The 11,411-nt window shown below is 41.7% G+C and overlaps 2 protein-coding genes across 5 annotated transcripts; both read left to right on the forward strand.

Moving 5' to 3' along the window:
- The first annotated feature begins 2,588 nt into the window (after nt 1–2,588).
- On the forward strand, nt 2,589–5,002 carry LOC129584558 (uncharacterized protein DDB_G0271670-like). Its single transcript, XM_055476764.1, has 2 exons — nt 2,589–3,771; nt 4,093–5,002. The coding sequence occupies exons 1-2, from the start codon at nt 2,866–2,868 to the stop codon at nt 4,723–4,725; spliced, it is 1,539 nt and encodes a 512-aa protein (XP_055332739.1). The 5' UTR covers nt 2,589–2,865; the 3' UTR covers nt 4,726–5,002.
- On the forward strand, nt 4,754–11,358 carry LOC129584556 (protein numb-like). Of its 4 annotated transcripts, none has more exons than XM_055476761.1 (8): nt 4,754–5,170; nt 6,540–6,697; nt 8,208–8,279; nt 8,351–8,428; nt 9,049–9,142; nt 9,225–9,271; nt 9,337–9,910; nt 10,474–11,358. In XM_055476761.1, the coding sequence occupies exons 1-8, from the start codon at nt 5,158–5,160 to the stop codon at nt 10,968–10,970; spliced, it is 1,533 nt and encodes a 510-aa protein (XP_055332736.1). In that variant the 5' UTR covers nt 4,754–5,157; the 3' UTR covers nt 10,971–11,358. The 4 variants fall into 4 exon arrangements, with proteins under 4 accessions (XP_055332736.1, XP_055332735.1, XP_055332737.1 ...); XM_055476760.1 differs by lacking the exon at nt 4,754–5,170 and adding an exon at nt 5,965–6,355; XM_055476762.1 differs by lacking the exons at nt 4,754–5,170; nt 6,540–6,697 and adding an exon at nt 6,984–7,187.
- Nucleotides 11,359–11,411: the final 53 nt, after the last annotated feature.

Raw genomic sequence — 11,411 nt, forward strand, 5'->3', positions numbered from 1 at the left:
GTGCACTATAATGGGCAATTCTTTGAAATTAATTATGACTTAGAATTGACCATGGCCATCACTGGAACATAGAAACAGCAGAATGCCGAAATGCGTCAGCTTTTTAAGTGCAAGCTTTAAAACTGTAGACAAAAGGGGTAAATCTTAATTTGTTGACTGCTATTCGTTCGCATAAACATGATATTATATATTATATGTAGTTTGCAATAGACCAAATTAACAGTTATAACTACAACTGTGTAGTGTGATTATGTACTGCACTGCTACACTTCGAACTTAAACAACAAAAACGGCATGAGTGCAGACAGCGCGACCAGATTCCGTGGCACAGCATTTTTCTTCTTCCCCTGGACATTCTTGGTCGTTCTTGCAGTAACGAGTACTGGGACAAGGTCGTGGGACGCAAAATGCCGAGCCTCCTAAGTTGCAGCAATCGTAGGAATAAGCGCAATTAACTCCCATTTTGCAGTTGGGCTGCGGGCACAATCCAGATTTTACAACTGTAGTGAACAACCAGCAACAAGTTGAGTGAACGGCATGAAACTGATGTAATCACTATTTTTCCTGGTTCATCTGGGGCTTGCAAATTGATCTTTAAAATGCTGGAACTTGAAAAAGAAGAACAGTTTTAATGTAAAAAGGTCAAACATTATTAATTATTCGTGGACTTTGAATGAATCATTTCGTGCCCTTCCAATTTATTGTTAGTGAAAACTCTGCACTGCGTAATTACAGATACTTTGTACTCGGTATTTCTTACGCGGATTTGTGGACTTCTTCCGAGATCCTGGGCCACCACCGGCATCTCCGCCTGAGCAAATTTGGAGAAAGTAAAAACATATCAGAACCGTACCAAAACAAATAATCAGTTTAGCAGACATTATGACAACCTAAGAAATTGAATTCAAAATAAAAGAGCGGTTCACTTATTCAGAGCGATTAAAATCCATCTGTTTCGAAGCATCTAGTACCCTCCGTTTATGAGAATTCCCCTCCATTTAACTGTATGTAAGTATTTGCAGTAAAAACTTCACCGGTCAGTACAAGTGTTTTTATACCGTTCCACTCGTACTTCGGTGGACCGATGATCGTACGCACGTCATCTGACGCTGTCGCTGGTATTGCACAGTTTGCACTAGCACAAAATAACAATACTTTATATGGTAATTTAGTATTATTATAGGATACTGTGTATGGAATACTGTGTATGGATCTAAAATAATATCTATAAACATATTGCACATATATCTACAGATGAAGAGGTAAACTACGTAATCTAATGACTTACATGAGTTCCATGCTGGAACTTCCAGCTACGCATTCTCTTGTTATTATTAAGTATGCAGAGTGTAGATGTGTATTTACTATAACTTTTATGTGGCTTACGATTGATATGGTATACTTCTACTTTGATTCCATCACGGCTAGTTGTAGTCTTGTAGATCAATACAGTAACAATACAATTAAGTATCTTATGGAGAAAGCTGCGCACACCACGTTTTACCACCAATGTCTCCGCACACCACCTTTCACCACCACCAGGCTGCGCACACCACTGTTCGCACCACATTTTGTCTCGGGCCACCATTTTTGCGCACCACCATATATATGTAAAAAGATCGTCAGTCTCGGGACACCACCTTATATCTATACTCGTAGTTTCGGGAACATACAGTGCTCGGTCGTATGTTTGACTAATATGAGCTATGTTGTATTTTTCGTATTGTGTACAGCAGGTAGTACTTACGTACAACGTATTTTAAGTAAAGTACGTACTATCTACTGTACACACACGAAAAATACAACATGGCTCATATTAGTCGTATATACGACCGAGCAGCGTATTTTAAGTAATCTAAATTACAGTGTTTTGGGTTTCAATATAGCGCAAGGCAAATCTTTACTATACAGCATCCGTAAATCAAGTACTACACAGTAAGTAAGCACAGAAAGTTCTTAAGTAAGCACAGCAAAAAGTAGGTAAGCACAGCAGAAAACGTGTGGTTGCGGCAAGCAACCATCCGCAAACAAAAACAACTTGCGTTCGGCAAGTTTGTAAAACCGAAAAATTTGCTACTATAACGGAAGCGGAGGCAAACGAGTGGTATCAAAAAAGAGAAGCCAGACCGTGAGACGAAAGAGCTGTCTTTTTTCCGCCCGTAAAAATAATTAATTAATTTTGTTTTAAATATTGGTGTGCAGAGACTGTGGTGGTGTGCATTCTGCACTTGGTGGTGTCCGGAGATTTCGGTGGTTTTTGTAAAAAAATTAAAAAATAATAAAAAGTGGTGTGCGGAGCCTGGCGGTGCTGTTTCGTGGTGTGCGGAGACTTTGGTGGTGAAACGTGGTGTGCGGAGCCTTCCTCTTATCTTATTACACAATGTCATGTACAAATGCTATAATTATTTTGTTCGTATGTGCTGTACTGTACGTACGATGATCAGCACCGGACCACCGCCTGTCCACCGGCAAGTTAGTTTTGACTACTCGGCTTATATTACTTAGCTGAACGGGAACTGATAGTCATCAAGCGCGGTAGTACGGCGCTTTCGATTGTACTTCGTATCGTTTTATCTGGATGACAGGATCTGGCAGTTCCAAGCGGTTATCGCTTCCAACTTTACTGTAACTTGTGTTGAGCGAGTCTTGCTTGTACAGTTCTTAAAGGCATGTGCTGCCGAATGACTTGAATTAAAGTTAAGTCGTTGAATTTTTCCTTCCTGATCCTGTGTTTAGTTCTGCCTAATGAACCATATTGTTAATAAATTAATATAATTGTTTCCTGATCGGTAAAACGTGAGCGCGTACAGGAATTCTGTGCTTCCATTAGCTGGTTTCTTTGATTGCTTCGTGCCTCGAGGTGCTATGATGGCAAAATCTGTCACATTTCTGTTATCGGGATGCAGACTGCCGTGCGTTTTTCTGGTTTTTTCAATTTTCAGCCTTGTCTCCTGCAGTCCTGTTCCACAAGAAGCCACGGGAAGCGTGCTCGACTTAAAGGGTATTCGAAAGATTAGCGTCGACGGTGGTCAGCAGCTCGTACTTGGGTGTGATAGCTACAACATGGTGACACCCGGGAAAACGAAAATGATGTGGGTTCGTTATAATATTGCGGATAACTCCGAGGTGCCTCTTTTTCACGACACAGTGAAGCTGAGGAAGCAACAGCGCTATCATTTGATTAACGGCTTTGACTTGGGAATTCACAATGCCACTTACGAAGACATTGCTGTGTTTCAATGCTATGATATGTTCCACCCGGAAATGGTCACGCGGTATCTAGTGGACGTGCAAAACCTGAAACCTGAACAACAAGCTGTCACGGAAGATTTTGATTTACATACTGAAACGCCGGATCTGGAAGGAACTACGGTCGACGAATCAGGTGTGAGTGGCAACGATACGGCAACGTACTACGACGACGCCGAGGAAGAGGAAGCGAGCGATCGCGAGCATCCAGCCGGCGCCGTGGAATCTGATGTAAGCGGTGCTGAACAGGGCGATGACAGGGAAACAGACGCCCTAGTCGCACATCATGCTGCAGGCGATGATGATTCTGAAGAAGCGGATCCGGAGATGAACAAGGAAGCCGATTCTGGCGCAGAACTGGAAGAGACGACAACGACCGAAACGTCCAGCACATCTGCAGCCGGCGAAGATTTTGGTCACGATGGATACGTCGACGAAAACACATCGGACGATGACCTTCATGAAGAAACCGGGGAGTTCGCTTCGAACTCCGAGAACGCGTTGCCAAATAAGCACAGCGAGGTAAGAGTGACCTAGATATTTCGTATTCTGTTTCACAATAATTAGTGAAAATATGTTTTAAAAAAGGTGGCAATTAAAATTGTTCTGACCGACGCTAGTCTATTTCGGTAACATTTGCCAGATCTAAAATCTGCACCTTTTAACTGTTCAAACTGAAAGTGAATCTTTCTGGTAGTTTGCTAAATTTCTCAATAAAATAATTTTGCGAACCAAAATCATGACATTGAGCCAATTTTAGAATTGAATTCTCTGTTAATTTAAACATAAGGCAATATGTGGAACCTTGTGGAGTACATTATCTTGATGCATTCGTGTTCGTAGGATGAACAAATTACGGAGAGTGCCGATGACATGGATTACGTGACAGATAATCCTAACGTTATCAGTACAAGTACTGCAGAATTTATAACCTGGGAGACCACCACCGATACTGTCATCGTGGTCAATACCGTGAATCGAGCGGAACGGAAGGATCATCATGCCCACCCAACAAGACCATCCCATCGGTGGTCATCCGGCGAAGAGACAAGTGAGACCACAGCCACGACGTCGACGGAATCGACTACGACTGCAACATCTGCCCCCACCACCACCACAACTACTCCCAGCACGTCGATGAGCACAACAACCTCCACAGAAGCAACAACCACCACTTCCGCAACGTCCAGCCCTGCATCGTCCATGGAATCGTCGACGTTCCTGCCCACAACAACTGAAGACCATCTTGCGGAGAACGATGATGAAAAGCTGCAGATGTTGCCGAAATCCAACAACACGCTGATTGCACCGGCTTCCGGTTCTGGTAAAGGTGTGCGACAAAGCGGCTACATTGATCACAGTGCGGACGATACGGTGGGACCGGTGAGCCGCAAAGTGGTGTCTAGCGCCGGAAGGTTGATGCTAACGGTGACGAATATGCTGACGGTGGCAGTTTGCTCACTTCTGATTATGTGATTGTGTTTCGGAATGCGCACATGGTGTGTACCTACCTGGTGATAACAGTGAGAACGGTGTAGTTCGAGTTCGGAATTCTTGATTGCGAAAACCCAGACGCGGGTGTAGCTGCCCTCGCGTTCTGCTGATTTTTGTGTTTTTGCATATTTGATGTGCCTTAGAGTTTTCCTGGTTTCATCATTTTTCTCTCTAACATTCCATTTTTTGATCTCACAAATTGTTGATGTTTAATTTAACTGCTGTACTTAGAATTAACGATCTGAATTGTGTGAACGAATTCGGTCTTTTGGCCAAAGGATTTTGCCATTAATTTTGTGATTTTTTGTATGCTACTGCAGTAAATTTTTTGCAATATTAAACTCAAAAGCCACATCTGTTCTGGGAATTACAATTTTTGATTGGACTATTTTGCGACAGCAGAACGTTATAAAAATGGATCGAATGCGTAAGTTAACACTTTTTTAGCAAACATAACTGGAGGAGTAAGAAAATAAATGGTTTTAATAAACGGGCATGCATAAAAATTGATACGTCTTACTAATTGTACCAGTGTACACCGCTGCCATGCTGCTAGCGGGATGTCATGGGCGAGCACGAGTTATAAGTAAAACGTCTTTTTTTACCGCATCAATGAACGTTCTTTACGTTTAGTAATTTGTTAGAAGGTAATCGTTAATTAGGAACGCTTTCAATAACCTTGCCCAATTAAGAAATTTACATTTTAGTAATATTAAGTGTAGTACTTACAGATATTGTACAACGATTATTGCAAAATACATATGCACATTAATACGGTACTGTACCGCATTAGTGCTTTTGTACAACTGTTCCGCATTAATTCCTTTCACTTTGTAACGCAATATTCACGTACATAATTAACCGTGTGACTTCGCTGACTTAAAATTTTAGCGACTTCCAATAATTTGCGGTCAGCATGTGCTAAACAGTTTGGTTCACAAGCCAACAGTTAACCAGCATTCAAACCTTCCAGGTTTGTACTTTGTACAAGCTTAAATATAATACAGATACTCACTAAAGGGCTTTTAAGGGCTGTAATTTACTGTCGTCATAATCATAATGTATGCACGTCAACATTACCAAAGAAATTAATGAAACAAACTTGCATTATACAATTAAAAGTTGTGCTGGAAAAGTTATACTGCCAACGAAAAATATCTGCTACAGGAATCTGCAGCTTAACATATAGATACTTCTAGATATAGATAGGTTAACATATAGATAAGTATAGATATATTGTACTTACATCGCTCGTGTAACCGTGTTTTTCATCAGTATCAGCTTTATTACCGCGATATGATTAATTTTGTAGGGATATTCAGTCTTTGTGTAAGTATTCATTCCATCTTAATATTAACTTAGGAAATTCCAGGTAGAAATTAATTTTTTTACGTAATGTGAGCTGTTTTATCAACTTACAAAATCTGTTTTAGTCAATGAACGGATGTACAATACCGTACCACAGTACCGCGTGCTCTTCTCAATCCCGTCTCATACTACTGTATTATGTGCTGGCCTGCACTTCCCAGATTCGCTACCGTAGTACAGAGGAAGCGTTTTTCTCAGCTTGCAGTTTTCGCACTCATAAACCGTAAACACACTTATTGCGCAGGTATCAACAAAACCGATCGTGTTTATTTGTGTACTTGCTATACTGAAGAATGTCTGTGCTGGTTTTCTCTGTGTTTATGTTAAGTTGTTTGGATTTTGACATAATCAAGCGTCTTCATCCATCCGAAGATCTCGGGATAATTTGATATCTTGGTGCAGACGCTCAGACATTGATGGTATTTCAGGCAGATCAATGGATCGCATCAGGCGAAGTATTCGGCAGTCCTTTCGCCGTTCCAAGAAAGCTCCATCATCGGCCTCATCAGGCGAAAGTGCTCAGCCTCCACAATGGAGTAATGATGAGGTAGCAGTTCGTGCTGGAAACTGCTCATTCCAAGTCAAGGTAAGGAATGTTGTGCTACAAAGTGTGGCTTAAACTACAGTATAAAGCAGGCTTATAAGCTAAGTTGGGACAAAAACCAAGAGTACGTAGTGACTGCCAGCGAGTAATTAGACTCTGTCATCGTTGAACATTATTTTGAATTTTACATGTCAGTAAATTGATTATCATAAAAATTTTTAATCACTAAAATGACTTTTCGAGACTGTGTATCAAGAAAAGACAGTGTCACTAACGTTTGGCTCAGGGCAAGGCTCTTACGTAAGAAGAGACGCTGGCGTCCTGTGTTTATCCTGACTGTGATCTTTTTTGTTGACATTTGCGTGTTTTGCAAACAGTCGGTCATTAGAGCAGACCTTTTTTATTTGAAATTGGTTTTAATAGCTTGTCGCAGAGGCAGTAATTTAATAAAATGGTTGTGGATAGCGATTGTGTTTGTTGTGTGATTCAAGGCCGGCTTTTTATTTCGATTAGATTTTAATGGTGGAACTAGGTCCGTTCGAGTTAAAAATGTTTTTTGTAGAAGTATGTGAGAATAAATGCTGCACTGCATGCGTTCTGGGTTGGGTAATGGCTGCTTATGTATTTGATCGAGATCTAATTTACAAGTTAGTAAGATTTCTTACTAGCTTTGATAAAATGTTAACCGAAAAAGAAGTGTAGTATTAAAATTGTAGTACCTGCTATGATAGTACTACAATTTAATATTTCGCTACGTAATTACCTGTAGAAGCTGGGTTGATGTAGGAAGGTCTCATTATGCTACTTGAAAATTCATGAATACTTACGTTTAAATGTTTTTCTCAAAAATTGAGAAGGCTGGTTATTATATTGTTCTTGCGGTTCGTGAATACCAAAAGATTGGTTAGAACAAGATTCTTGCATTTCGATAAACTTTCTTACAAACTTACATAATAGAATTCTAGAAGTCTTATACACGGATAATGTAAGTAAAAGCTGTAGATACGCATTTTACATTGTTTATACTGTTTTTTTTTTGCGCCCACTGCGATGATACTGATAAAGAACTTTTAATCCACTGACGCATAAAATGGTTTTGTTATCGCGATGTTTATGCATTGTGAAGAGGGGACTTTCGGGCGGAAAGTTTGAGAGAGAGTGCGTGTAGAGTTTCTGGCTTGACCTTGTTATTCAGCCCAGTGATTCCTGGGTGGGTGAACAAATTCATCAAGTTATTTTCTACCAAGTTGAAAATTTGCGCAGGCTATATAGGCATTGCACACAAGTCTATCGATCGATTGCTCTTTCCGCTCGGCAATCCTGTACGGTATGACTATGAGTATTATCGTTTTCTGGTAGCCAGACTTGAAATCAATGACGTACTTTTACTCTGCAAGGATGCAATAAGAAGCATTGACGTGTCTTAATAAAACACAGGTGATTAGAAGTCGGCTGAATATGGCAGTACCGGTACTTTTTAAAATGTTTGCATCCGACGTACGGCGGATGTTTGTCAAATTGCGTGTTCAAGTGTTTCTCTGTGATATTGCAGTACTTGGGATGTATTGAGGTGTTTGAATCCCGTGGAATGCAAATATGTGAGGAAGCGCTCAAACAGCTGCGGGTAAGGACACGGTGTTTACGCTGTTTGTTTGTGCGGCATGGAGCTGGGATAACGTAACTTAATTTGCGCAGAATTCGGGCCGGAAAACGCAACGGGCGGTGTTGCACATTAGTGGTGATGGCTTGCGGGTTGTGGATGCAACGAGCTCGGTAATTATGCGGAAACTCTATCAGTTGATTATCTTTTTCCGGTTGCAGATTCTTAGAAGAAATTTAATTTTATAGCAAAGTAATTATATATAAGAGCTGCATGTAAAATGAACACAGGCTAATTTAAATATTAGTACCCGTCTTTGTATGATCTACTGATTGTTCCTAAGCGAACAGTTTGGTTTTTAAATGTTCGAAGTGACTAAAATGATTTGATAATTACGAGAAATTGCCTTTTCTTTAAAGGATTTACCGCACGATGCTGGATGCTGTTTTTTTTCCATTAATTTTATGCGGTACTGATGAATTGGCTTGATTACCGTGATTTAACGGTTTTCTGAAATAAAATAAACATACCTGGATCCGACTATTGAAACTGTTTTTAATGCCGTTAAGTCTGCGCCAGAATTCTTTAAAATTTCTGAAACATTTGTCGGCATGTGTTGTTATTTGCGATCAAGTTTACTAGATTGATTGTAGATGTTTTGCAAAATTTTATATATCCTTGAAAATTATGTGAATGGGTCATTCAGTCTTTCTGAGTTGAAGCCTTAAATTAATGTGTATGATTTTTCGGTTCCTCGTTGGTTTTAAAAATAAATCGTATGACGTTCTTTTAGCAATTAATTGTGGATCAGACAATCGAGAAAGTGTCCTTTTGCGCACCTGACCGCAATCATGATCGTGGTTTTTCCTATATCTGCCGAGATGGAGGTATGATAGTGTTATGGTTGCGTACTTGCTGTATGTCAGCAATCAGATTGTCCATGCACGATTAATGCTGAATACTTTTTAGCCACCCGTCGATGGTTGTGCCATGGATTCATTGCTGTCCGCGAATCGGTAACAGCGTTCATGTTTTCTTTTTTCTCAATCAGCGTAACCATCTTTTGCGTGTTATGCAATAGGGCGAACGTCTTTCCCACGCGGTTGGTTGTGCGTTTCAAATCTGCTTGGAACGGAAGCAAAAACGTGACCGTGAAATTGCCCAAGCGGCAGCACCGCCGCCTTCGCAGCCTGATACAGTCAGTCGCCACCATTCCACATCCACTACGGCGGCGATGATTCAGACTCCGCCGCGCAGCATCTCCAGTCTGCCGTTGACCAACCACACTCCCAACGCAACCTTTGCCCGCCAATCATCGACCCGCTCCTCTTCTATTGCGGAGCGGATGAAAAACCCTCAGGAATTCAAAACGGTATCGCCCCCACCACCCGTGAAGACGGTAGTCAATCCGTTTGAACGGGAGCGGCCCCATGCCACACCGCAGATGCTGGAGAGGCAGCAGTCGCTGCGGACGCTTTCTACGTTGAATTCAGCGACCCCCTTCAAGAGGAATTTATCCCTACAGACCCACGATGGGCCAGCAGAAATCGGGTCCGCTGGGAAGTGGAGACCGCAGTTATCCATGGATGGATCGAGTCGGAGTGCGCGAGGAGCAACGGATTTCCGTAACTCCGGTACTGGGGCCAATAGTAATGGTACGTACAGTGCTTTGGTTTAGACTTTTTTCTTTAAATTAAATCCGTGTTTTTGTGGTAAGATTGTTCCTTTTGCTGGATATCTCTGCATAATTCAGTCCTCATGGAGTTTGTGGTCTTTTTAAATTTTCATACGCTGCACCTGAAATGGGGGATGTGTGTCTAGCTTGGCTGCAAAAGCGATGGAGGAGCACGAGATCCTCTTTTATTAGCGATTCATGGTTTAGCGTCCCACAATTGGGGCCATGCTCTTTCGTTTTATTGGTTTTATTGCATGAAAATCGATTTGTAGTTGGCTTATATGCTTTACAGAATTGAATAACATCCGTTCTAGAGCATCATTGGCTTCTAACCTTTCCGAATTATTGCTTGTTAATATCCTTGGTGTTGCTTCTCCCTAGTGTTAATAACCTGCGTTATTACTTAATTACACTGATTTTTGAAAGCTCGCTTAATAGTGTGGTTTTTATTGTTAATTCTTGGTATGGTTTAGATTTGAACCGTAGTAAGCAGACAGGGTTCAGCTCCTCTGTAATAAACAATGCGCCTGTTTCAATTTTCAGTGCCAACATGGGAGGACGGCACTCCTATACAGGACAGCGATGAAGTGCTATCCGAAGAACCGGAAGAATTCACGGATGAGATATCGCGATTGTGCCAGCAGATGTCGTTTGATCTGAGCATGATGAGTTCCTCCGGTGCCCCTGACGGCTACAGTGCCTCGGCCGGATCCAATTATGTCAATAACGCTTCCCATGCCCTGCCAAAGAGTCTCTCCACGCCGTTTCCGGTGGACAAGAAACCGGAATCCGCCAGGGAAGCACGTCAGCGTTTTGCTGAACGGGCGCCTTTTGCGCGCACCGTACATCCGCCGGCGGCGCACTACGTCAACGGTTATCAGCATTACATGAATGGTCAGACGAACGGGGGCCTGTCCTCGTCGACCACAATTGATTGGTCCGCGAATTCGACGGCCCCGGACCCCTTCAACACCGATAGTGTTAACTGGGTGAATCTCGGTCAGAATGGACAATCCTCGACGAATCCCTTTGCTGTATAGAGAACACATACACCGGTTTCGTTATTTAAGTGTGCGCGTGCGCGCTCTCACGGTGTTTTCTTTGCTTTACCATTTGATTGTGGTAGCCTGAGGAGACCGACCCAACGAGTTTTGCGTTATTTTTTGTTGGTGTGTGTATATACGATGTTTAATTTTGTGTTGTTAGCCTTCGCACTTGCAGAAAGGATGATTTTATGCGTTAAGTATTTGTATGGGTTCGCAGCTTTTTTAATTTCTTTTAAGTTTCACCTTTTTTTCGTAGGAAGCATAGCGTGCTTTGCAGATAAATCAGGAATTCTGGGCTTATGCTGTGGCTTTGCCGGAGAGCACCTTACTCACTGTTGTTGTGATTTTCAAGGATTGATAAAATTATGCACAGTTGTACAAACTGCCCACCGTACAAATAGCCTGGCTTCAAAAATTTAGGCAAGTCCTGTGAAC

This window comes from Paramacrobiotus metropolitanus, unplaced genomic scaffold (genome assembly GCF_019649055.1).
Source record: "Paramacrobiotus metropolitanus isolate TYO unplaced genomic scaffold, Prichtersi_v1.0 Parri_scaffold0000014, whole genome shotgun sequence".
In the NCBI taxonomy this organism is placed as follows: Eukaryota; Metazoa; Tardigrada; class Eutardigrada; order Parachela; family Macrobiotidae; genus Paramacrobiotus; species Paramacrobiotus metropolitanus.

What these genes read in the sequence shown, in the direction of transcription:
- LOC129584558 (XM_055476764.1), top strand. Translation starts at nt 2,866, where the DNA reads ATGATGGCAAAATCTGTCACATTTCTGTTATCGGGATGCAGACTGCCG. An exon ending in TGCCAAATAAGCACAGCGAG is followed by an intron (nt 3,772 to 4,092) that starts GTAAGAGTGACC and finishes TCGTGTTCGTAG; the next exon opens with GATGAACAAATTACGGAGAG.
- LOC129584556 (XM_055476760.1), top strand. Translation starts at nt 6,250, where the DNA reads ATGTGCTGGCCTGCACTTCCCAGATTCGCTACCGTAGTACAGAGGAAG. An exon ending in ACTGCTCATTCCAAGTCAAG is followed by an intron (nt 6,698 to 8,207) that starts GTAAGGAATGTT and finishes GTGATATTGCAG; the next exon opens with TACTTGGGATGTATTGAGGT. An exon ending in TCATTGCTGTCCGCGAATCG is followed by an intron (nt 9,272 to 9,336) that starts GTAACAGCGTTC and finishes GTTATGCAATAG; the next exon opens with GGCGAACGTCTTTCCCACGC.